The sequence below is a fragment of the Rattus rattus genome, chromosome 15 (genome assembly GCF_011064425.1).
Source record: "Rattus rattus isolate New Zealand chromosome 15, Rrattus_CSIRO_v1, whole genome shotgun sequence".
Lineage (NCBI taxonomy): Eukaryota > Metazoa > Chordata > Mammalia > Rodentia > Muridae > Rattus > Rattus rattus.
The window spans coordinates 63,023,947-63,047,944 of record NC_046168.1 but is presented as its reverse complement, the minus strand read 5'-3'; the positions used below and the strand labels follow the sequence as shown (position 1 = coordinate 63,047,944).

At 46.4% G+C, this 23,998-nt stretch overlaps 1 protein-coding gene across 3 annotated transcripts in view; it reads left to right on the top strand.

Annotated features, from left to right (window-relative positions):
* Nucleotides 1–23,998, top strand: part of Ldlrad4 (low density lipoprotein receptor class A domain containing 4) — a 203,232-nt gene that overhangs the window by 163,660 nt on the left and 15,574 nt on the right. For 2 of the 3 annotated variants that reach the window (XM_032885581.1, XM_032885582.1), the window contains one exon: nt 14,384–14,538. In XM_032885581.1, the coding sequence (XP_032741472.1) occupies nt 14,384–14,538 (155 nt within the window). Of the gene's footprint in view, nt 1–6,606; nt 6,692–14,383; nt 14,539–23,998 lie in introns of those variants that run through there. The other variant, XM_032885583.1, reaches the window with a different exon arrangement.

The following is a 23,998-nucleotide window of genomic DNA, read 5'->3' as shown; positions in this document are numbered from 1 at the left end:
TGGGTGTTATCAAAATACAAGGTATAAATGAATGAACATTTCAAACAATAAATACAAACTTACTATTTTTAAAAAGAGAAAAAAATGGAGGTCTGGAGAGCTGGCTCAGCTGTTAAGAGCAATCGCTCCTCTTCCAGAGGACCGCAGTTCAGTCCAGTCCAGCGGTTACCAGCACACTTGTCGGCAACTCACAGCTACTTGAGACACCATTCCAGGGAAAGCTGATGCCTCTTTGAGTCCTCATGGGTACACGCGCACATGTAGACATACGCATGCCACAGACAATAAGATTAAAAAGTCTGTATTAAAAGACAAAGAAATCCTATCTCCACAGGAGGCTCTTCCTTTGCTATTCCCATTGATCCCTTAACACCGTCAACCCCTGCTGCTTCTCCCAAAGCATTAGTGAATGGGACCAGCATTAGCTGGTGGGAGAAGGGCCAGCGCCCACCCTGTGATACTCATATTTATTACCCTCAGGCTAGGAAGACAGCCTTGCTGTCGTACACCCGTGTGCACACAAACACTGGCACACTGACTGCTGTTCTTTAAAGTCATCATGGAATAGTTAACATGAGAGATGAGAGGCCCATATTCTCTTCTCATTCCTTCATTCTGTTGAACATAGTTCCAGGGAACACACCTGAGTTTTGGTGTCCCAATGAGTCAGCCTGTAATTAAAGTAATTTTCTTTAAAAAAAAAAAAAGTTTCTCTGTTTAAAGTGTGTGTCTCTCTCTCTCTCTCTCTCTCTCTCTCTCTCTCTCTCTCTCTCTCTCTCTCTCTCTCTCTCTCTCTCTGTGTGTGTGTGTGTGTGTGTAAAGTGTGGAGGTCTGAGGGCATATCCCTTAGGAGTCAGTTCTTGTAGGCTACCTTGCAGGATTTAGGGAGTGAACTCAGGTCGTCAGGCCTGTGTGTAAGCACCTGTACCCACTGAGCCATCTCATTGGCCTTGGCCTAAGACCTTGTTAAAGTCAGGCTGAGATTCTGATCTTCCGATGAGCTTCAAGAGCTGCTGCAGATCCTGGGGGCCAGGCTCTGATTAGTGGAGCTTTTACATCTCAGTCTCCCAAGTGCCATATGCAGGAAATATTGTGTCTCATTTTACAGAAGAGAAGATGGACCCCAGTTCAAGTTAACAATGTTAGGCGACAGCTCTGGAAACACAAGTGATACCTGAATTTAGCTACTCAACTATCTACGTATTTTCTACTGGTTGGAAAAGTAATTTTTACAACAATAATAACACTAAGGTGAATATCCCACTTAGCAGAGGATGGCTTGAGCATTATACAAATCTGGACCACCATAAATATGAATAATTTTTTCCTTAGAAAGGAAATAGTGCTGTGGTTGCATAGATTATATAAAAGGTAAACTCTAAAATTTGTTAATACATGGAATTCACTTCCTATTAAGAGGTTACCTTAAAGCTATTGATTTTGACTACTTAATAATGTTCTAAACTATCTCACTGGCCTGCTGGCTACATAAGTCACACACTTTTACGTTTATTAACATTTATATCAATATAGAGCTAGTTGGACACAATGTAGTCTTTAGATTTCTATATAAAGACCTCTTTGTGTTGCAGTTTTTGAGCACCAAGGATACATTAGTAAAATTTTCCATGCTACAGGCTAATCTCCACAAATACCAAACTATTGCTTTTTTGAGTCTTTAGGAACACAGTATTTACGTTCCTTTAGAGCTTTAATTCCTTGATCTTTGAACATTACAAACTCTTAAAATACAGTTTCAGTTTGTAAAGACCAAATTCCAGGGTATCACTTTTATATGGAAAAGCTCATCTCAGATCAAAATATTACAGCATAGTCCAAAAAAAAAAAAAAACCCCAAAGAATAGGAACATATAATATAATGGTCAGGACCATTGATTCTCAATGGGGTTGCAAGCATTTGAAACACAAAATGGTCGTAAGAGCCTTGTGGAAATGGATTTATGGGTTAATATGGGTTATCTCTTAATGTCTAAAATGGGCAATCGAGATGTAAAGAAAGAATCATAGCAAGTGCTTACCCATCTGCTAATATCCTTTGGTAGCTTCAGGGAGTTTTACATATGTTGATGAACAATATTTGGTTTTCTGTTCACCAAGCAAAACTATGGGTGCATAGCAAATTTCAAGTCTATAATCCGTCTCCTACCCACCTCTACATCTTGTTTCTCTTGGATCCCTCATCAACAAATTGGGAATGAGAAAACATGCTTTTTGGGGTTGGTGTGAAGATAAAAAAAAAATATACCAAGCTTGGAAGTTTCTGGATTTCCATGAATGCCAGCTTCCTGTTTCATAAACGCTGGAAGGGTATTTGTACCTCTTCAACTGATCTTTAACAGTGAGAATTTGTGCATGGAGCAGAGGACAGAGATGGCAAAGGAGCCTATGACGTAAAACACAAGACGCTGGGTAGTTACGTCATAAATGCTATCACGTAAACAAATATTCCTGGGTAGGAGGGAGGGGGATGCTTTACTCCCCTGGTCTAGCCCTGACCCATTTGGCTATACTGCTTTCCTCTACTAGCTCCCTGTCTCTCTTGGCGCCAGGGACCCCCAAGGCTTTCAGCTCCCTTAATTTGTCCTATATAGACCATGTTTGAAAGCCAGTCCTCTGAGTAGGGTCAGTTCCTTAAGACACGATGACCTACCTACCGATGGACCCTGAGACAGTTCGGTGCCTCAGAAAGGCTTATCTATCTGTATAGGATTATAGTCAAGGCCTGCGTGTTTCCTGTGGAGGGCTGTAAACACCTCACAGACGTTATCAGATAGATTATGTTGCTGAAGACTTCTCTAGGGGAAGCCGTGGTGAGGTCATTAGTGCTGCTTCGACATGTCTTCAGTGCTGCCAACAAGCCCTGTGAAATGCCCATGTGAGGTAATCCCACCTGGCACCATGCTCCGAGCCTCTGCTGTGCATATCGAAGACGCATGGGTTATCTCAGAGTTTACTAGAAAGCGAGGATCCAGAAAGCCTTCTCGAGCCCTTGCTTTCCACAGTAGCAGAGCATGTGGTAGCAATGTGTTTTGCACTGTGGCACACTTGTGTCCTCGTGTCTAGCACATCAGACATTCCCCATGCCCTTCAGCTTTGTGTGCTGCCATTTCCTCTGCATTGAGGGAAAAGAAGCATGGCACGTAGTTGTTCCAACAACACCCAGAAAGTCTCGCCAACACAACTAACCAGACAGGAGCTGAACAAGGGTAGTATCAGCAGACATGCTAATGTGGGTGAGGGAACGCTCGTGAGGTCTTGGGCCTGTACAGAGAGCTGCAGGCAGCTAAGGAATGCTGAGAATGGGAGGAATAGTCTTCCCAAGGGAAGAGCACGTTATCCAGGACCAAATAGCCTGAAATCATACATACAAGCAATAGTATATGGACTGAGCATATTGTATTTATGTGTTTGGGAATATATATATGTATATGAGTATAAATGAAGATATGTATATATGTATAGTCATATGCATTTATACATATGTACTATGCATGTATGACTGCATGTATGTATGTATACATATATACATATTTATACACATATACATATGTATGTCTGTATACATATATATGTATACATATGTGTATGTATAGTATGTATAGTCATGTACATATATGTGGTCATATACATATATGTATATACACATAACAAAAATTAATGAAAAATACTATAAATTTTTTAGGAAAGTAAGGAAGGGTAAGTGGTAGGTTTTTGGGGTGAGGGAAGGGAAGAAAATGATGTAATTATTATAGTCTCAAAAAACATAAGATAAGTAATTAAAAGGAACAGGGCCAGTCTTTACATACTGTAGCTAGAATGAGATGTTTGTCACAGGCTGAACCCCTCCATTACGGTTTGTATGATCTGACTTCTGGACCCTCTCTCAGGAGAAACTTCCTCAGGAGTGTTTAAGGCAGAAAAAAACAAGAGTCGAGGTTGTAGAATCAACACAGAGAGTCCCTCAGCAAATGCTGGCTGAGGCACTGTGCACCGTTAACCAGGCTGTGCACCAAGCACACTACAGACCCAGCCTGCTTCTGTAGACACTGTGCTCAGCAGTCTACAGTGACTGTCCCACAGGAATACAAGACAGCAGTGTGTGTGTGTGTGTGTGTGTGTGTGTGTGTGTGTGTGTGTGTGTGTGTAGCAAGCTTAAACTTTCATCTATAAGGTCAAAGGCTTTTAGTTTCATTTTAAACAGAATGATCATAACTTAATTCAAATTGGTTACTTGTGACCAAAATGCCCGGTGATAGGAGTCAACTGGACATCACAAATGTGTGCCCCTTCTTCTGTTTTTGTTTTGTTTGAGATAGGGTCTTGCCATGTAGCCTTGGCTGGCCGGGCGCTTGCTGTGTAGACCAGGCTGCCCTCCAGATCATAGAGATCCACCTGCCATGTGCCCCTGTGTGCCACGGGTTTCTGGATAGATGAGTGTTGATGAGACTCCAAAAATGTAAACTCCAAAGCTGGTTATTCGTGAGCATTTCAAAACGCAGATGTGTCCGGTAGCAAAAAGCAGACGGGAGTTTCAGACCCCATGAAACTTGCCAAATCCCCAAATACTACAAGAGACTTAGAAGGCAATCATATCCTCTCCTGTGTGGAGTGATGTCACTGTTAGCCATCATGCCAACTACCTTTGACTGCAAACTACTGTCCCTCGATTGCAAGAGTCCCTGGGCTCTAGGGGAAAGAGACAGCTGAAGGCCAGAGAAGCTGACTTGAAGCGGAAACAGTTTCTAATTCTCCTTGCAGCTGGCTGTTCTAGAACATTCCATGAACTGGAGACTTCCCCGAATCTACTTGAACTCCCCCTCCCCCCGACTCTTCACTCAGCAGTATAACCCTGAGGGAAGTCAGGATGAGCGTCTGAAGAACTGTCCTCTTGCCTTGATGTGACCATCTGATCACATGTCAGTTTTCATGCTGAACCTTCTGAAGCTGTGTGAAGCATCCCCAAAATCCAGGAGGTCCTCTTGTTCCTTTCCTGCCCCCAATAACTGGACCAGGAGAGAGTGATGTCCAAAGTGCCTGGACCCTGCTGTCATGCCCCAGGTGACACTCTTAGGCTCTTGGCAGGGACTGACTGCTGGCCTTAATTGTCTTTATTTCTAACTCTGGTGGCAACCAACAGCTTTGCTTTGACAACTCCTCCAGCCAACACTGTTGTCCTGGCCCACACATCATTCCTATTTACCCTAAATAAGGAAAAACAAAAGCTATTCTCGGCAGAGTGCAGGGCCTGCGGCTGGGGTTATTTGCAGTGTGACCAGGGCGCTTGGCCCTTCTCACTGTGGCTGCCAGGTGATTTTTTTTCTTCTTCTTCTTCTTCTGAAAACTGTAACAGACGTGCAGCCATCCACAAAGCCTCTCCACACAGCCTCGAGACATCAGGATGCATAAGAAAGGTTTTAAGGACGTTTGAAAACCACTGTCTAGACCTCAAGAGAAAAGGGGCTTCGTGTACAAAAGGAAGAGCGCTCCTGAGATAGGTCTTGGCTTTCCTGTGTGAATGGCTCCTTTGTATCACTTGGGGGTTATTTTTCTGTAATTTTAGAACTGCTTGAACTAAGACTGCATAGTAAAATCGAGAGTTCTGTTTTTATAGGCTTCTCTCTGTGCTGTGTTTGTGCTTCTAAGCCAGGAGAGCTTGCTAAGGGAGAATTTGAATCTGAGAATACGAGCACTTCTCGTTGTGGTAAGGCATTGGGAGCTGTCGATGCTGGGAGAGCTGGTGTAAGCTGTCCGGACTCGGTGGGGAGGAGGATTCAGAAAGATAGCCTGTAGTGGGGCCTCCAGAAGGAGAGATGTGTTGGGTGCTGGCAGCTGGATACCCAAAGGCTGATATTTTTGCTTGCCGGGTTACCCTCAGTAAGCTCGCATTTTAAGTCCTCAACTCTGAAAGCTTCCAGCAGAGAGGAAAGAAAAAGATACTATGTTGAGATTTTCAGAGGCTTCTTTCTTCTGAAGAGTCTGTTTCGCCATTTGCCTGTTATAAAAAAGAAAAAAAAAAAAGGATTAGCGAATGTACTAGAATAAGGTGAATTGTCTAGCTGCATTCTGCTTGCCTGTGTATGTGACATGTTGGGATGTGACATGTCTGGATGTGACCTGTCTGGGTGTGAGGCCAAAGCCAGAGAAATGCAGACTAATCACTGATATATGTTGTCGTCAACAACACTGAGTGCTCTTGGGATTGGAGGCGCTCGGGCTTACTGTCTGTGACATCGCCAGCTTCCTGCCACAGACCTCCTGATTTCTGTTGATGGCAGTTGATAATTGGTAGTCATAGTCTGTGGTTGGAGCCACAGACTTTGAGTCTAGCACCTGGGCTGGGCCCCTGCTGATAGAGTAGAAAGAGACTTAAGAACTCCCTCTACCACACACAGTTCGTCTCTCTCTCTCTCTCTCTCTCTCTCTCTCTCTCTCTCTCTCTCTCTCTCTCTCTCTCTCTCTCTCTCTCTCACACACACACACACACACACCAGCTATAACTACAGCTCTCAGCTGCCTGGAGAGGAGATTGGCTGAAGCTGAAGAATGGTTTGAACTGGATGGGCTGTGCCACAGTTGGAGTCCCTTGCAAAGGACTTGATTATGTCCATCGACCAGCCGAGCAACAGCTCACTGAAGGAGGTTCAATTTAAAGACCTGTTCTTTAAAAAAGGTACATTTGCAAAAGGGTAGCTGTGAGTGATGCAGGGTCTATGGGGTGCTCTCTCTCTCTCTCTCTCTCTCTCTCTCTCTCTGTGTCTCTGTGTGTCTCTGTGTGTGTGTGTGTGTGTGTGTGTGTGTGTGTGTGTGTTCCCTTGGAGTTTGGTCTGAGCAGAGCTGAGCAGAACAGTTAAGTCCTTCACAGGACTTTTTTCCCTCAAACCTGGCAATCGTGGTGTAGCCCATGAAGCTGAGAGGTGGAGGCAGGAGGATCAGAAGGTTTTTCCTCAGCTACATAGTGAGTCGAGTGAGTTGGAGGCCAGCCTAGGATGCAGAAGACCCCACCTCAAGGAAAAAAAAAGTTTCTTTTGCCTCAGAGAAGTCTGTTGGCTCGACAGGTGGGAATCTTAAGGGAGCTTTTCCCATCTTCTTTGGTTTGCAATTAGTTTGTTACTGTTGGGGGAGATGAGTGTGTGTGTGTGTGTGTGTGTGTTAATATATATATAATACATATTTCACCCCCCTTCAGATGCCCTAAAAATTTTCCTCTTTGACTGATAGTGAGTTGCTGAAGGTAACATTTGGAAGAAAAGAAAAAAAAAGTATCTCTTTTAATGCGATTGGATTGTTGACTAGTTTTTTTGGGGTTATCCAGGTAATAGGAGATAATGGGAAACAGAAGTGGACCCCAAGAGCGATGGGGAGCTAGAGTGGAAGGCAAGCAGGCTGCCAGCCAGCACGCGCTTAGGAGCCACACTTGAAACCGTGGCTATGACAGTTACATGTGCAGCCGTATTTCTACTGACACCTTCTTAATTTATAATGTGGAGGTGAGGTGAGGGTGGATTTTAAATGACTCCTATAAGGGAGGAATATGATTTTAGGTACTTTTAGTTCCCATTTATAGTAAGGGCAGGGGATGGATTTTTTTTTTTAAAGGTTTCTAACTCTTTATATTTTTACTCCCCTGCTGCTTTGTTTTGTTTCTGTATTTAAAGAAAAAGTTGTCAGTCATCTTGGATTGCAACTTTTTTTTCCCCTGAAGAGATCAAGATAATCTAGATTGTGATGTATGTAGAGAAAAGGAGCTGTGCTAGGTAGGAGCTCTAGCCTTTGATGCTACTTTGCACAGAGTCTGTGTTCTGGGGATTCCTTACTCAAATCCCTGCCTTTGCTCCCAGCCTACCTGTGCCTTGGCAGGTGCCTGGTTGGGACTGAAGGTGGAGGGATGTGTCCTGGTTATCCTGGATCACAGGATACCACTTCCAATCTTGTGATGCAAACTGCCTGTGTGCATACAGGGATATATAATGGGGATATATAAGCGGATACCTTAGATCAACCATGAGTCTTCTTCTCTGGTGACGATCTGTGCTGGGTTCTTGGTGCAAAATGTGAAAATCTCTGGCAAAATGTTAGCGTTATTAAAGTTGTTGGTGAGTGTTTGCCAGAATATGGTTCCATGAGAGACGCCGTACAAACAAGTTAGCCAACAGAAGTCCCTGCTTTGGACCTGATCACCTTGTATGTAATATGCAACACCTTCACATCCGTAAGCTATGGGGGGACAAGATAGATAGCCCAGGGCTTGGTGTATGAGAGAAGGTCAGAGGGCAAACCTTAAAAAGGAGTGTCAGTACAGAATGGGACCTGTGCATATAGGAAGCAGCGTAAAGGTCAGGAACCTGTTATCAACGGGTCAGAGAAGAATTTATAATGAAAGACACAGCCAGCAGTTGCAAAACCTTGGCCACCTTTGTAGTTCTGTCTTTAATTTCTCCCTTTGGTTGTTCGCCATTAGAAGATAAGTCGGAGTAACCGACTGACCACAAAGGAACATGAAATTTTAAAAATGTAATCTAATCATGAGCTAGAGGAGCCCTCATTGTTTTGCCACCTGAACTGCCAGCTGTAAAGTCATTTTTGTCACAGAGGCTGAACGTCGCCCCTCGACTGTGGTGTTTAATGAGTGTGAATTTTCGTTCAACCATTCAAATCGCCAAGAGTATTTTTATACTAATAGTTCCCAAGCTCAAGGCAATTATAGGCTACATAGATTCCAATTCCTGCCCCATCCACCTTCCTGCCACCATGCTGTAGGTTCTAGGATTTGGGAAAGAATTTAGACTATAGGAACATTCGCCATCGACAGGTGTCCTAGAACCATGCAAGTCACCCACCCCTGTGGCTGTCATCTTATCAGTATACCTGTTTCTGCCAAGCAGGACAGACACAGGAAGAAATATAGACACAAAATCACTGCACAGAAACTGAACAAGATCAGTCCAATGGGAAGAGGTTGTCCTCTGCGCCTCGAGCCATGGCAGGGAGTTGGAAGGGCTTGCTGGGAAGGAGTTTGCTGCCAAGAGGGTGGGATTCTGTGGCAGGCTGGTTGTCCTGTTCCAGGCTCTGCATTCCCAGATTGAGCAGGAAGGGAAGTGAACTGGAGGGGCTGCTGTTGGTAAGAATGGGAGTCGAATCACTCAGAGATCTGTGAGGAGTGGCTCGTCCTGGCAGTGACATAAGTGTTTATCATGGCCGCTCTCCCACATGCTGCCAAGGCGTCTGTTTTGCTGGTGAAAGGAAGGGCTCACCACAGAGCCCACGCCGTGTTCTTCCATTATAGGATGTCTGTGAGGGAATATGTCACACACCTGGAACTTAAAACTAATTAAACATTTAGAGACCTTGGTTTCAGCAGATGAGGATGTATTTCACCAAAGAGAGGCTGAATGGAAGACGGTGCTAGCCATCCCACAAATAGAAGTGAGTGTTATATTAGGAACCCAAGGGTAGTACAAACACATCTCCCCAGAGTTCATTAAAAATAGTCCAGACACTCACGCCTCCAGTATGATTCAGTGCAGGGCCCCATTGGACCAAAGAACCGACTAGCACACTCCAAACAGACCTGTTCCCGCAGCCCCCCACTGTACAGCTTAGAATCTCTTGAAGTTGTCGCCATACAGATACGGATGTCGTCATCACCGTCGTCATCGACACTGTTTTTACGATAATAAACCAAAGCCCAGTAATCCCTTCCTGTAAGCTTTGAATTCATTACTGAATCTCTGGTGTTTGGGTGGCGATGAGTCACACACTGCACCTTGAACTACAGTCCCATAAAAGGAACAGGAGCTTGGAAAATTGGTTTAACCTCCCGTCCTTTACTTGTGTGGCCTTCCTTCTGTTGATACCCGTAACTGTTGAGACTGAGGGAGACATGACCAGGGGGCTGTGCTCAGAATCCATAGTGGGTTCAATGAAAAAAAAATGGCAACCTTAAAAGTATCCTATTACCTTTCAAAATGCTGCCACTCCTGTGGGCTTAAGAAGTATTCCCATCTCAATATTTCTTTCAAAATTTCATTCTCTTCTCCGCGTCCCTTTCCTAACTGACCCCTCGGAAGCAAAACCAAAAACATCTTCTGGTGGCATGCTTACTGGGCTTCCTTACATCACACCCTCCCAATCCCCCACCACATAAAGAAAAGCTGTGCAGAATTGGGGCAGAGGCTCCTGTTTAAAGTAATGGCATGACTGCCGTGTAGGGGAGGGGGAGAGGGAGCGTGGAGCTTGGAGGGAGGGAAGGTGCAGAGGGCACCAGAGAAAGGGCTTTCTACAGAGCAGGACCCTGAGCTTTGCTCATCCCTGGGGACCACCCCCTGTTTAATAGTTTTTCACTTTGGTTTCCCCTAACGCTGAGTATTTTTTAATCTTCATATTTTCCCAGTTTTAGTTTTCTCTCTCTTGCAACTTAAATGGGAAAAGTGATCTGTCCTCATTGACTATTTTGCCCCAAGTTCAGAGAGTAGGTAGACTTTACAATATTTTAATTTGATGTTCTCTCACGCTCGCATACGTATGATGGAGTTGTCTGTGTCAGCATGCTCGCACCATGACAGACATATGGAGGTCAGAAGGCAACTTTGAGGGGTCATTTCTTTCCTCCGGGGACCAAGCTCAGGTAGTCGGGCTTTTGTTGAACCTTCTCCCACCCTAGCTCTGTACCTAGCGTGTTGTGGTATGGGTCCTAAACCTAGAGGCCCTGATGTAAACTGGGTGGGGCTCTAAGATCCAGACATGTCCTTGCTGCCAGTCAGACTTGTTAAGATTCTGGCCTTAGGGACCGGGCACCCTGGATTTCGTTCTTGTCTGCTGGAAGAGCTGCCTTCCATGCCTGGGCTAAGTGGCTCAGATTCTCAATCAGTCTCCTATTGCCCCAGGGTGCCCCTGGGTATTACTGTTAGGGTGATTGCCTTAGCCCATGTCCCACCTCCAAGGATCCTATTTATCCTTGGGTAAACCTGTTGTCCCATCCTACCGCACGTGTCTCAGTTCCCCGATGCTTTGGTACCTGTGGACTCCTGATGTTGCTGGGAAGCGTTGGTGCCTTAGATGTCCCTGCCAGGGCTCTGAGCTCATGTTTGAAACCCCAGGGCAAGCTGTGTGCAGCTGCAGACAGCTCAGCAGGGGCAGGGCACTCCAGTGAGTTTATAGGGCAGCTTTCCAGGAGGGCTTGGGATGGAGGCTAAGACACACCGGTCTTCACGAAAAGGGAGAAGGTGGGACTCTTTCTTCCAAAGGGCACATTGCTATGCACTGTCTGTGATGGAGATCTTGCTCACCCTGGCTTGGGTTTTGAAGTAATGCATTATTAGGTCATTCCATTTGGTCGTTTCATTCTGAATACCCTGCGCTTGGGCCCAGGGTATAAAATGCAACATAAATAAAAATCTAAACATGGAAGAACAAAGTAAAAGTTTTTCAAGGGAAAGAAAAGTTTGGGGAATGTTAGCCATAAAGAAAAAGAAACTGAGAATCATTGGTACCATAAAATATATATATGTATATATATGTGTGTGTGTGTGTGTGTATGTGTGTGTGTATATATGTGTGTATATATGTATATATGTGTATATATGTATATGTGTGTATATATGTGTGTATATATATGTATATATGTATATATGTGCATATGTGTATATATGTGTGTATATATGTATGTGTGTATGTATATATGTATGTGTATATGTGTGTATATGTGTATATATGTGTATATGCGTATATATGCACATATATATATGTATATATATCATCTGTAGAGAAACTTCCAGAACAACTTACAAAAATAAGAGACAAGGAGAAAGTGTTTGCAACACATGGAACAAAATCTTGTAACCATGAAATATAAATATTTCTCATAAGTGCATCAGAAATTCGTAAAACTACAAATAGACTAATGCAAATTAATTATAAGAAAGAGAAGCATAAATTACTGTAAGTCCAGAAAAAGATCAGAAATTGCCAGCAATTGGGGGAGCCGCAATACCAAGTCAAAATAAATAGATGTAAAGTAAGGTTTGCTTTTGATGCTTGATTCATACAGGGCCTCACTGTAGTAGAGGAGGCTGGCCTCGACTCGGTCCGCCTTGCCCTCTCCCGGGCTGAGCAGGTTTGTACCTGGTTTGGTCATCTTGCCCGGCAACGTGCACAGGTTTGCCTATTAAATGGGTGTGAGTGGTAAGGTGCTGGAGAGCCGGCTCATCCGTTAGGAACGTGTGCTCTTGCAGAGGACCAAAGGGCACCCAAGTCCTATAGCTCACAGCCACCTGTAGATCAGCTCCAGGGTATCCAGTGCCCTCTTCTGACCTCTGCAGGCTCCCAAACTCAGGCACACGGCCACATGGTCACATACACATAATTCTCTTAATTAAATATTGAAAAAAGAAAAGGGCAAGTTTCCAGAGATGACGAGAGTCTAGGGTGTAGGCAACAAGCTTTCATAAAGTGGTTGTCACACCACATTGTTAAATGGTCGTCCATTTTAAGGAACTGACAAGTTTGTGCCGGCACTCACACATACACATAGCATCTCCTTCCTTTTCCTTACCACCCCATCCCCTGCAATAATTTGGTCATAATTAAGAGGAGGCAGTATTTATTTAGTAGGCATACTAACCAGACCAACTTCCCCACCAGGATGGCGTGGAGTGGTTACAGTCAGGGAGGGCTGCCCGGCTTCGGCTGCGTTAGACTTCTTTCTTCTATAATATTTAAGCCTTCAGTCTTTTGAAGGATTTTAAACACTTCTGTAATAAGATCATTTTCAGAGAGAATTCATCCACCCAGAGAGGCTTATGGAATTGCGAAAACACAACTTGGTTTTCTTTGCTGCGTTCTGACAGGCTTCCGTACTGAGGAAAAGGTAACGTAGAAAGAGCTGTCAAGTGAAGGGTTAACCAAGGGTCCTTGTGGCTGTCTCCTGGTTGTAATCCCTTTCTTTCTGCTCAGGGTCTGCTAAGCAACTCGATCTTTTGACAAAAGGAAACACTGGTAAACTTGAGGGCATGCTTTAACCTGAAGGGCAGTTTGTGACAACTCCGTTGTTTGAGAAGTTGGTCCAAGGGAGCATTGCTTAAGATTCCACCTTCATTTCTAAGTTCACATTGGCCTGAACAGACCGAACTTCCTGTCTTACATGTTGTGTATGGAGGTGTCTGTCCTTGGGTTTTTGACTGGATGTGTGGCATGGATTCCCGGGACCCTACAGGTGCTCTCACTGTTCCCTCTGCGCCCACAGCCAGTGGAGGTCTGTCTCACCCGTTATGGCTGGCCTCAGGGAGTCATGGCCCTTGGAGTTGTGGGCATGAACACCTTCTCTGGACCTGAGTATATTCCTGAGTCAGTCTTTGTTCTTCCTATTCCTGTTTACCTACCTGCCGGGCACCACCATGTGCTAGACACTGAGAACACAACGTAAGCCACAGCATGCTTGTAGTCATAGTATCATGAGAAACACCGACTGTACACTCTGTTCAATATGGTGGCCGGAATGCTGAACCAGGGAGGGACTCCAGGCATGCATATACATGGCATATTAATGACCCATTCGTCACGTTAGTGTTGGAACTGGGAACCTTACCACTCAATCACTGAGCCTATAGGATGGGGATATGCTTTCTAAGTCACTTACAAAGGCATAGCCCCCCCACGGAGGCCGAAGCTGGCCTGTTTATATTTGTTTTCTCTCTAATGCACAACTCCTGTGAGTGGCATTCTTGAGAAAGTTGGCTCAACCAGAGAAGATGAGTTCATTTTCTGGAGAGGTTATGTAGGTGTGGTAGTGGGGGCAGCCTCAGTTCTGAGAGACTTTTCTCAACTCTGCCGGAGTGGAGAGATGGTGGGTGTTGTCTGACAGGAAGGGAATTGAAGAAACAGTCTGAGCTGCCCTGAGGTTGGCCCAACGTGAACGGGTGCCAATTTAACAGCTGCCTGTGGTGAGCTCACAGGCTGACCTTGAACTCCACTGTGTCAGTGAGGAAAGTTGCAGCCAAAACCCTGGCGGTCTGGTAGACCGGGCCAGCAAAACATTTCCTTAAAGCCTTAAGCTTGAAGATCAGGTCTTTGAACTTCACCAAGCTGAGCAGCAGAGATCTGTGGGACAGGGCACTCCCAGAACCTCCCTTTTGTCTAAAAAGTTACAATACCAGAGCCCTGCGTGTGATCCACAGTATCTGCAGGCAGAGTTCAAGCCCAGCCATGCACCAGTTTTACAACTGCCTTTTCTTCTCCTCCAAAATGGAGCCATAGTTTCTGTCTTCCCTCACGGGGTATCTAGGAAGGGTCATGACTGCCTGCAGTTGCGGGAACCATAGTCAGGAAAATGGCCGCTGCTCATGATCCTCCTCCTCCTTCCTTGCAGCGGAACTGGAGTTCGCGCAGGTCCTCATCATTGTCGTGGTGGTGACGGTGATGGTGGTGGTCGTCGTCTGCCTACTGAACCACTACAAAGTCTCCACACGTTCCTTCATCAACCGCCCCAACCAGAGCCAGAGACAGGAGGACGGGCTGCAGCCGGTAAGTGTATGGGCCTGCGCCATCTGGAAGGCCCCTGGGCTCCATTCTGGGGTTGCAAACCCAGACAGGATATAGTAAAGGCTAGAGGGTGAGGGCGGGATAGTTCGCCTGTCGCTGGTTGGCTCACTGAGGTACTGAGGTAACGCTGAGGTGTTAGCGGTTTGGGTTGATAGTTAACCTGGAAAAGTGTGCTCATTGTGTGCACACATTGTGTGCACACGACTCAGTGACCTCTCACGTACAGCTAGTGTCCAGCCAGGAAAGTGACTTAACGCCCTCCAACAGCTCGCTCAGGTCTTTCATGTGTGAAAGTCCCCGCTGCCTGATTATTGGCCATCAGCCCTAATTAGTTTTGCTAGGCGTAGCCTCCACACCCATGCCTTCTCTCCTGTGTCTGGTTTCATTCGGGCAGCACCACGTTATATATAGAGATCTTTGCTTGGATCAGGTCCTGGAGTTGGTCCAGGGATAAGTAATGTCCTCATACATTAGCAGATACGGCTGCAACTCTCGGATGTGAACCAGCTGGAGGGGACAGTGGGATGCGTGCCTCCTCAGACGGAACAGGGTGAACTGGGCGGGTGGGGTGCCACAAGCCATCCAGTGAGGCGCCTCAGTCTGTGCTCTTTAGAACTTTCTATCTCTTACCCTCAACTTCTTGCCTCTCCTCATAAAACAAAGTGATGTATGGCTAAGCCATAATCAAGCCTGGGAGGCCAGGGGCTGCTGGGACATCATGTTCTCCACCTATTTTGTAATCTGTACATAAATTCTGGTGACTTTTAGCAAGAGACATGGAAATAGTGTGCCCTTAGCTGAGTTTAGATTCTTAATGTCAGTGTAGGACACAGGAGCATCTAGTTTTCCTCTTCCACCCTTTTCTGGGTAGTGGGAGAGACATTCTTTGTAGAATGTCCTTTATTAGGGACCAGGGATTCCTGGTCACTTCCTAAGGGAGGTCTGACTTAGGAGAGGCTGTTGTGAGTATGGGGTATGACCATCGTAATGGGCTGTGTGGACCTGTGCCTGGGACAACTCTAAATAGGGTAGCATCTTGCTTGCCCAGGGAGCCTAATGGCTTGGGGGTTCTTGGGGGCAGAGGTAAGCACAACAGAGAACAGGAAGGGTGTGTGGTGTGTGTGTGTGTGTGTGTGTGTGTGTGTGTGTGTGTGTGTCTGTGTGTGTGTGTGTGTGTGTGTGTGTGTGTGTGTGTGCCTGTGTGTGCTGTATTCACCTCACAGTCTGGGACAGTGGTGGCAGACAGAATCTGACCTAACAGTTCCACTTCCTGTGAGCTTCCTCATTTTCTCTTGCTGCCTTCCTCAGTCTCTTCTGGTTCCCGGTTTTGCTAGCCCGTTCCTCTGGTCTTCCTTGACATCTTTATATACCACAGTGAAACTCTGGGTATCCTCTGGTATCCACCTCGACACTACGGACCACTGTCCTCTGGTATCCACACTCTATCCCTGACACTACGGATTCTTGTGCAAGGGCAGCTCAGATCTCCGAAGAGAGAACAAATCCAAAGTCCTGAGCTCAAAGAAAGAAGACGAGGAAACTCTCATTACAGCAGCCATTACAGGGCCATGCAGGGTCTTTGCTTTAATATAACGGTTGTGGGTACCAGCCACTCCTTGGCAGATGTGGTACAACTCTCACATCACCACCAAACAATAGGCTGATGCACTCAGGTATGTATGGATTACCAGAAATACTTCAGTCCTGGGTGTTAGCTCTACTCCCTGAGTAAGACTTAGTAGTTTCTAGTTCTAAAATGTCCCATCTTCCCAGCTTGCACTTTGTGCTCCAGGAGTCCCTAGACACTCAGGGTGTCTTGCCTTGACCCCTCCCTTGGTCTTCTTCTTGCACTTGCCTAGACTGAGGGTATCCATAGCCTCTGAGTGAATCTGTGTCTCCCTGGTGCAGCCCCAGCCCCATGCTCTCCTGCTCTCACTGCCTTTAAGCTTTGTGGCCTGGCCATATGTCCTGTGTTTACTAACCAAGAGGTATAGCAGGAAGACAACTTGACTGGGGCAAGAAACAAAGTTCTTGTGTGGTTTTACCTGGTGGTCTACCCGGTGCTGGTCTCTGTGGGAGCATGGGGACCATGAGCCAGGAAGTGGTAGCACGCTGACTGGCAGGGCCTCCCTTTCTGGAGTGTGGGAAGTTGACTTTGAGAGGTCCTTCTAGGATGTACACTGAGTAGGAACGAAGACGGTCAGTAATTGGTGGGTTTTATCTACCGAGGGGGCTCTGTGAGTGGAGGTAAGCTGTGTGCTGAGATCTGGGTTCTACTCCAAGGTGGAGCCTAGAGAGAGGCATGCCTTTAGTCCCTGTGTTTATAAAGTGGCCATGAGAAGAGTGTGGTCATTCACTCCTGAGCTACCATGAAACTTCAGTTTTCTCTGGTGACCCACAACTGAGTCCCGTTCATCCCCAGGGCTTCTTTCCCTGTCAACCACAACTGTAGATATCACCCAGCTGAGGGCTAGGCTCTGAGGGAATGTCTCCTAACATTCAAGGTGTGTTTCCACACTGTAACCAGGGCGCTTCTGTCTTAGACTGGGGTTCTGCTTTCTCAGTCGGACTATCAGCACGGCTCATGGTTCTAACAGGAGAGATAAAGTAGATAAAGAGGAAACAGACCTTCCTTCTCTCCTCACACACCTGAGTTTCTGTCCTTTCTACCCCACCCCTAACTCCTTCCTTGGATTGTCGCTTCTCTGCAGGGGCTGGAAAAACAGATCACTTCTTATCCATCTGACTCTCAGCTAGGGGACATCCTATATAGAGGCTGGGATGGTGTTCCAGCCAAGGACATCGTGCTACACACATTGTCTGATCTTCCTACAATGTGCTTCAGGGGCTCTACAACGGGCAACCCAGAGAAACAGACCTCTTAGTGCTGAGTACCTGTCCAAGCACACTGTCACCAAGCCCACCAGCTCATGAGCACACCATCTCCTGGCTGCTTTGGTGTGCCCACAAAGAGAAGGACACGCTTCTCTGGTATCACCCAGGACATAGCCATTGGGGTCTCTGCCTGCAGACACTTTCCCTAGCCATTTCCATCTACCTATGCTCACCTCATTGTTCCCTAGACCTCATCATAGCCAAGATAGCAAAGTAACCATGCAAGAGCAGCCAGCTGTCATCCTTGGCTGAGGTCCAGGCTCTTTTAACACCCTCTTGATCATACTGGGAATGCTTAAACCAATCCCGTCCCCATGTTTATGAACTGCGCACGAGAACCCATTGTCTCCTCTGCTCCCATGACTGGCCAGTCTGGACAGCTTCTAGTTGGCTTTTCCAGGTTGCCTCCTTTGGCCTCTCAATATGGAAGTCTGTGTTCACCATCTTCCTGCCAAGAGCTAGCAAAAGCCTGGCAGTCACATCATAGAGAAGAAGATACTCTGCTTTTGGTCCCCTCACTTGACCAGGTTGCCCCTGGATGGGATGTTGACTTGTGGAACTTGGGACAGAGTGAGGATGGATGTGTATGTCCACTTGCCTCTGCCTTGTGCTGCCATATCTGTTATCCAAACCCTGTTCCTAGATCCTGAAGCACCCTTGTTTAGTGAGCGCCCACAGCCCCAGGATCACCTCTCTTGGCGGTGTGACCAGCAAGTACCTCAAACACCCTGCTACTTGGCAGCATGAAGGTGCAGAAGGTTCCTGCCAACCTTTCAGTGGGGAACCTCTCATTGTTCTGAGCCTGAGTGTCACAGAGACAGCGTTCCAGGTCTTTCGCCTCTGTATTGCACACCCATGTGGGATCTTTATTGGGATTATAATGCCGTGTTCATCTTAAATGGTTGAGAACGTGCGAGGTGCCTCTCTTCTCATGAGCGGGCATTCACTTTGATCCAAAGGAAAAGCCAGGGTGAATTGCTGACCTTCTTAGATCTAACTGTCAGTTTGCCAGCCTAGTGTCAGTCAGCGGAGAGGAAATCCTGGACTAAGGAATTGCCAAGATCAGATTGGTCAGATTGGTCTGTGGGGGTTGTCTTGATTATTAACTGATGCGAGAGGGCCCAAAGTGGGAGGGCCCATGGTGAGTGGTACCATTCCTAGGCAGATGGTCCGGGGGTATATAAGAACATTAACTGAGCATGAGTGTGAGAGAACCAGCAATTGTATTCCACCATGCTTCAGGCTCCTAGCTGAGACCATGCCCTAACACTTCCCTCAGGGATGGATCATGACTTGGAAGCGCATGGCAAGTAACTCCTTTCCTTCCCTGTACTGCTTTTGGTCAGAGTGGGTCTTTCTTTTCTTTAGTGCCAGTCCCCCCTTTTTAACAGCAGTAGAAATCAAACTAGAAAATGCAGAGAACAGGATCTCAAAAGCTTGACTGACCTTGATTCCTGGGGGTCAGTCCTGGGAGACAACACTGGCAGTCCAGCTGTCCTTGGTCCATGAGTCCTATCTCTCTGGACAGCACAATCTTGAGGGAGTTCACAGAGATGAGACTTGCTGCTCCTACCTCCATAACTTTCCTTTCTCCCATTGCCAGCAACCCTCGCCCCTTCATTCGTTCTTTGAGACAGTGTAGGTTTGAAGTATGAGGAGGGTTCCGTGTGCCTGAGGCCTGTCAACCTCCCTCTGAAATGTGTGTGACAGGGCTGCCTGGCAATGGGATTATACTGGCCAGTGAAAGTCACTGAACAAAACTGAAAACCGGTAGCTCAGGCTTAAAGGAAAAGAAAGTCAAAGGCTCAAATGATGACCACAGCAGGAGATAGATTTGTGACACAAATCTCATTTTTGTTTTTCTCCAAGCAACCTCAAATGTTTACAAGTACCTTGTTTGTGTGGCATGGGGCTGAGAGACCATCTAGATTGTTTCCCATTATCTTAAACTACCAAAGAATGAGGAAACAATAAAAGGGCCTAGGTCTTCCAGACAGGCTAGTGGTTCTCAACCTTCCTAACGCTGCGACACTTTAATACAGCTTCCCATGTTGTGGTGACCCTCCTACACCAACAAAAACTTATTTCACTGCTACTTCATAACTGTAATTTTGCTACTGTTATAAATCATGATATGAATATCTGATATGTGATCCCCAAAGGGGTCACTACCTTCGTTGTTGAGAACTGCGGGTCTAGGCTTTCCCAGCTGGCGAGGTCTGAGATGTCCTTTCTGACAGCTGCACCCCCCGCCAGGTGGGTCCTGCTAACCACATCCGGACAGCCCAGGGTTTGTGGTCAATAGGCATGCAGAGGTGGCTGGCCTCAGAGCAGGGGCGAGAGTTTTAGTCAGATTGAGTCATGTGAGATAGTATACATTGAGCCACTCTTGACTTTGTAGAAAGATGAATTCCAGTTTAAGAGTTAATGAGAAGAGTCACAGCTCACATTTCTTCATTACTAGCTGCTACAGGAGCTTGGTCAGTTGTGTGGAGTCAGATGTCTGGGGTTCTGCACAGAGACTGCACCAGCAGTTTGGGAAGGATAAGCATCTGCCTCCCAGTCCAGCTTCACCTGGGCCCACTTTTTCTGTCTCCCTGGTTGCTGGGAAAGAGAACCAATCCTTTGTAGGCCTCTGCCAATACAATATACTCCTCAGCCCCCAAGGACCTTGGTGTGGAGTACGTCTGCACACTGAAGAAATTACATATGTGACCTGGAACATGGTTGGTTCCTGCCATTTGTCCCTCTGACAAAAGTTGACCCAGTTGTTAAGAATTGGGCGACATCAAACAACTTTTGGAATTTAAATCTCCTCTGGTGTGTTGGGCCACCCTGGCCTTTTAGGATGGGCCTGAGAGTAGATGCCCCAGGAGATGGGTCATTGTGCCCCTGTGATTGTAATCCTGTCTTGTTCCTGAGTCCTGTAGCAATACCATTGTTACCTACTGGTTTGCAGCCTTATGGTAGGTGTGTGTGTGTGTGTGTGTGTGTGTGTGTGTTTGTGTGTGTGTGTGTGTGTGTGGGGTGTGTGTGTGTAGGGCATGTTAAAAAGTGTGGTATAAAAATTTGTTTATTTTTATCATGTGTGTATGAGTGTTTGCCTGATGTATGCCTGTGCATGGCTGGTATGGGTAGAGGTCAGGAGAGAGGGAACTGGAGTTGTGAATGGTTCTGAGCCACCATGTGGGTACTCAGAATCAACCCCTGGGTCCTCTGCAAAAGCATCAAGTGCTTTGAACCACTGAGTTCTCTCTCCAGGTCCTCAACACTTACTTGTTGACAGGATCTCACACCGTAGTCCAGTCTGGACTTGAACTCATGCCCCCCATGCTTAGCCTCCCAAGTGCTGGGGTCACAGGCATGAGTCACCACACCTGGCATGGGAGCTGTTTTTTTGTTTTGTTTTGTTTTTTTAAGAAACAGTGTTTAGCACAGGCAGGAAACAAAAAATGAATTAAGAGGGCTTCTGGTTTCCAGAAACCAAACAAAATGTCCCACATGCCATTGTGAAGGTAGAGACCAGTTCTGCTCCTTCAGAAGTGAAGCTATGTCTGTGTCAACAAAGCACTTCCTGTGACTGTCCTGACAGCACTTCCTGTGACTGTCCTGACAGGCTGTTTAGTCATCTCCTTGGGACAGGGCCTTGAACTCTGTGGCTAATGCCCGTGAGTGCGAATAGAGGACTGACTGAGGGCTGCCTGCAGCTCCTCCTACCAGCAGCAGCCTCTGGAAGCCTTAGGAGTAAAGGTGGTTGGAAGACAGAAGTACTGGACAGTAGATAACAGCCCCAGTGTATCTCAAAGCTCCGGGGCTCAGCCCTCACTAGCAGACCTTCCAGGACGTGCCCAGTGTGGCAGGTGCCTTTATCGGCCCTCCCTATGCAGAGACTCTAAGGTGGGCCCCATACCCATAGGAATATTGGAAACCCACAGACTATGCTCTGGTCCAGAGAAGGGCACACAGAGTTAGGGTCTGGCTACTGCATCTCTATTTCCCCGAAGTGAGACCAAAGAATGCCTCCTTCCTTTCTACCTACTTTAGACTGTGTAAAATCTTCATGGCAAAATGAAGGAAGAAAGTATTTTTGGCAGGGCCTTTACTAAATGATGCCACTGTTTCTGACATTCTGGACTAAAACATGTGGCAGAGGATGGGATGGTGGAGTTGATGGGATGGAAGATGATGTCAGGGGGTGGCTTCCCCGACAGTGATATCCCTGAACCCTTACACCAGATGGAACTGGCGTCCATATTGTCCAGCCTCTAGTCTCCATTCTCTACTCACAGAGCAGACAGGCAGGGCAGGGCACTGTTTACCCCATATTCTCAACACTAACTTCCTCTTGCCAGTTACACTGTCTGGCAGGAAGAGCTCCGGCTGCCAGGTGGCAGCTGAAAGGGTTCAGCCCTTTGGTCTATCTGTGTAGAGCCCTAGAACAGATAACTTCAAAGTCACAATGTATCCCTTCAAGTACGGGGAGGTGCAAAGCAGAGAGAGTGGTGAGGATGCAGCTAGTTCCCCTCCCAAGTAGCTTATCTGGGCATTGCTAATAGCCTGGTTTTACCTTGAAAGCCGAGTGAGTAACTCACACCCTCCTCTTACAACTCCACCGCTCAGAATAGTCTTAGAATTACCGTTAGGGTTTATAGATCTTTAGTTTTCATAGCAAGGAAAACTCTTGTCTTCCTCATCTCCATGATAGCAAGTCTTCACTCTTCTGTTTTCTGAGGATAGATTGGAATTTTGGTATCACCCACAATACATTCAGAACAAAGTCCCGTGGATGACTGAGTGTTGGTGTAGGGTACCAGGCTGGGGCAAAGCCAGGTGACTTGGGAAGATGATGCTCTCCAAGTCACAAGCCGAGCCACACGAAGATTAGACAGGACCCACAACAAAATGAGGCCACTTCTAGAAGGCAATGGAGACAGTGGTGTACCTCAGCTGCATTGTCCCATGAGTAGGGGCTGGAGAGGTGGCTCAGTGGTTAAGAGCACTTGCTGCTCTTCAGAAGACCTGGGCTCTGTTTCCGGCATTCCCGTAGCAGGGCTCAAAACTGCTGTGACTCCAATCCCCAGGATCTGATACCCTTTACTGGCTTCTACTTTACCTGCACATATAAGGTATACACCTTCCCCAACACAATACACATAAATAAAAGTAAAAAGAAATCTTAAAGACAGTCATGATGAGAAATGTATGTGTGGTGAATTCTAGACCAACCCGACTTCCACACAGGGACCCTTTCTTTTAATAAATAAAAATCCTCTTTTCACATAACAAAAGATGAAGGCAAATCTAATACTGTTCTGATCATCTTTAGATCCCAGGGAACTAGTTTAGCAATGGTTTGTATTGGTGCAACAATATGTAAAAATAGCATGCTAAAAGAATACTTGTGAAAGTCTAAAATTTTATTTGTTATTCTAGGCAGGATCATATGCCACGACCGACACATGTGTGGCGGTGAAGGGAGTTGGTTCTCTCCTGCCATTGTGTGTTTCAAGGGTAGAACTCAGTTCCTCACACCTGAACACCTCTTACCCACTGAGCCACTGAAGCTCCAACTCCCCATATTAAATAAACAAAACTCTAGTAACTTTTTAAGTCTAGAAGGCATTACCATAAATCATATGGTAATTTTTTCTTGGTATGGTTATAGGAAAAGTTTCAGAGGTTTCTCAATTATTTTGAAATTCTCGGTGGCCTTTACTAAAGAGCCCTCCACACTAGGGCTGGTTTTTGGCTAGAAGTTAACTCATTGACAGCTCCGGGCCATGAGTAAAACATTGCCCTCTGAGCTAAGAAGGGACTGGAGCTGGAAGCCTGCCAAAACCAAAAAGTCTTCCTGGCCTCTAAGCTTTCTTATTTCTGGCTGGATTTTATTAGAGTGTGGTGGTCCCCACCCCACCCCCACCCCTTATCCCACCCCCTCCAGGCCCCTCTGGGCTGGGGGAAGCACCTGGTGACTTCTTTTCTCTGTACCCTGCATTATTCTACAAATGGGAAGGATCCACATCCCCTCCCTCCCAACAGATCTTCCTGGAAGATTTGTCTGTTCTCTTAAGGGATGTGCCCCAGATTGAGTAGAGTTAGGAGTCTTAAGAAGTCTGAGGATAGATTCCCAAGGAGGAATAAAGGAGCTTGTGGCTGCCAGGGTGTGTGTGGCCTTGTAGAGGCACTGAGTTCTAAGCTGTTACTGCCCCCTAGAGTGGAAAAGGCAGTATGGTCCTATCTGGGTTGTAGAGAGGTATATGGGGGAAAAAAGACAGGAAGGAGAATTTATCTTATCAGACAGTTACTATGTTGCTGAATATCTGAAGACCACTTCTACCTTGGCTTTGAAATTCTCCCCATGGAGCAGCACATAGAAAAATAGATGTGCAATGATTTGAAGCCGTATACGACACTTGATCACTGTAAGAGCCTCTTAGAGAGGGACTAGAATTCCCACTGTTCTCTGCAGATGGTAGGGAAAGGTTGGCTGAGAACATGGGTGTAAGCAAGTCTGAGCTATGGGGTTTCCCTCACATGGGGTCACAGC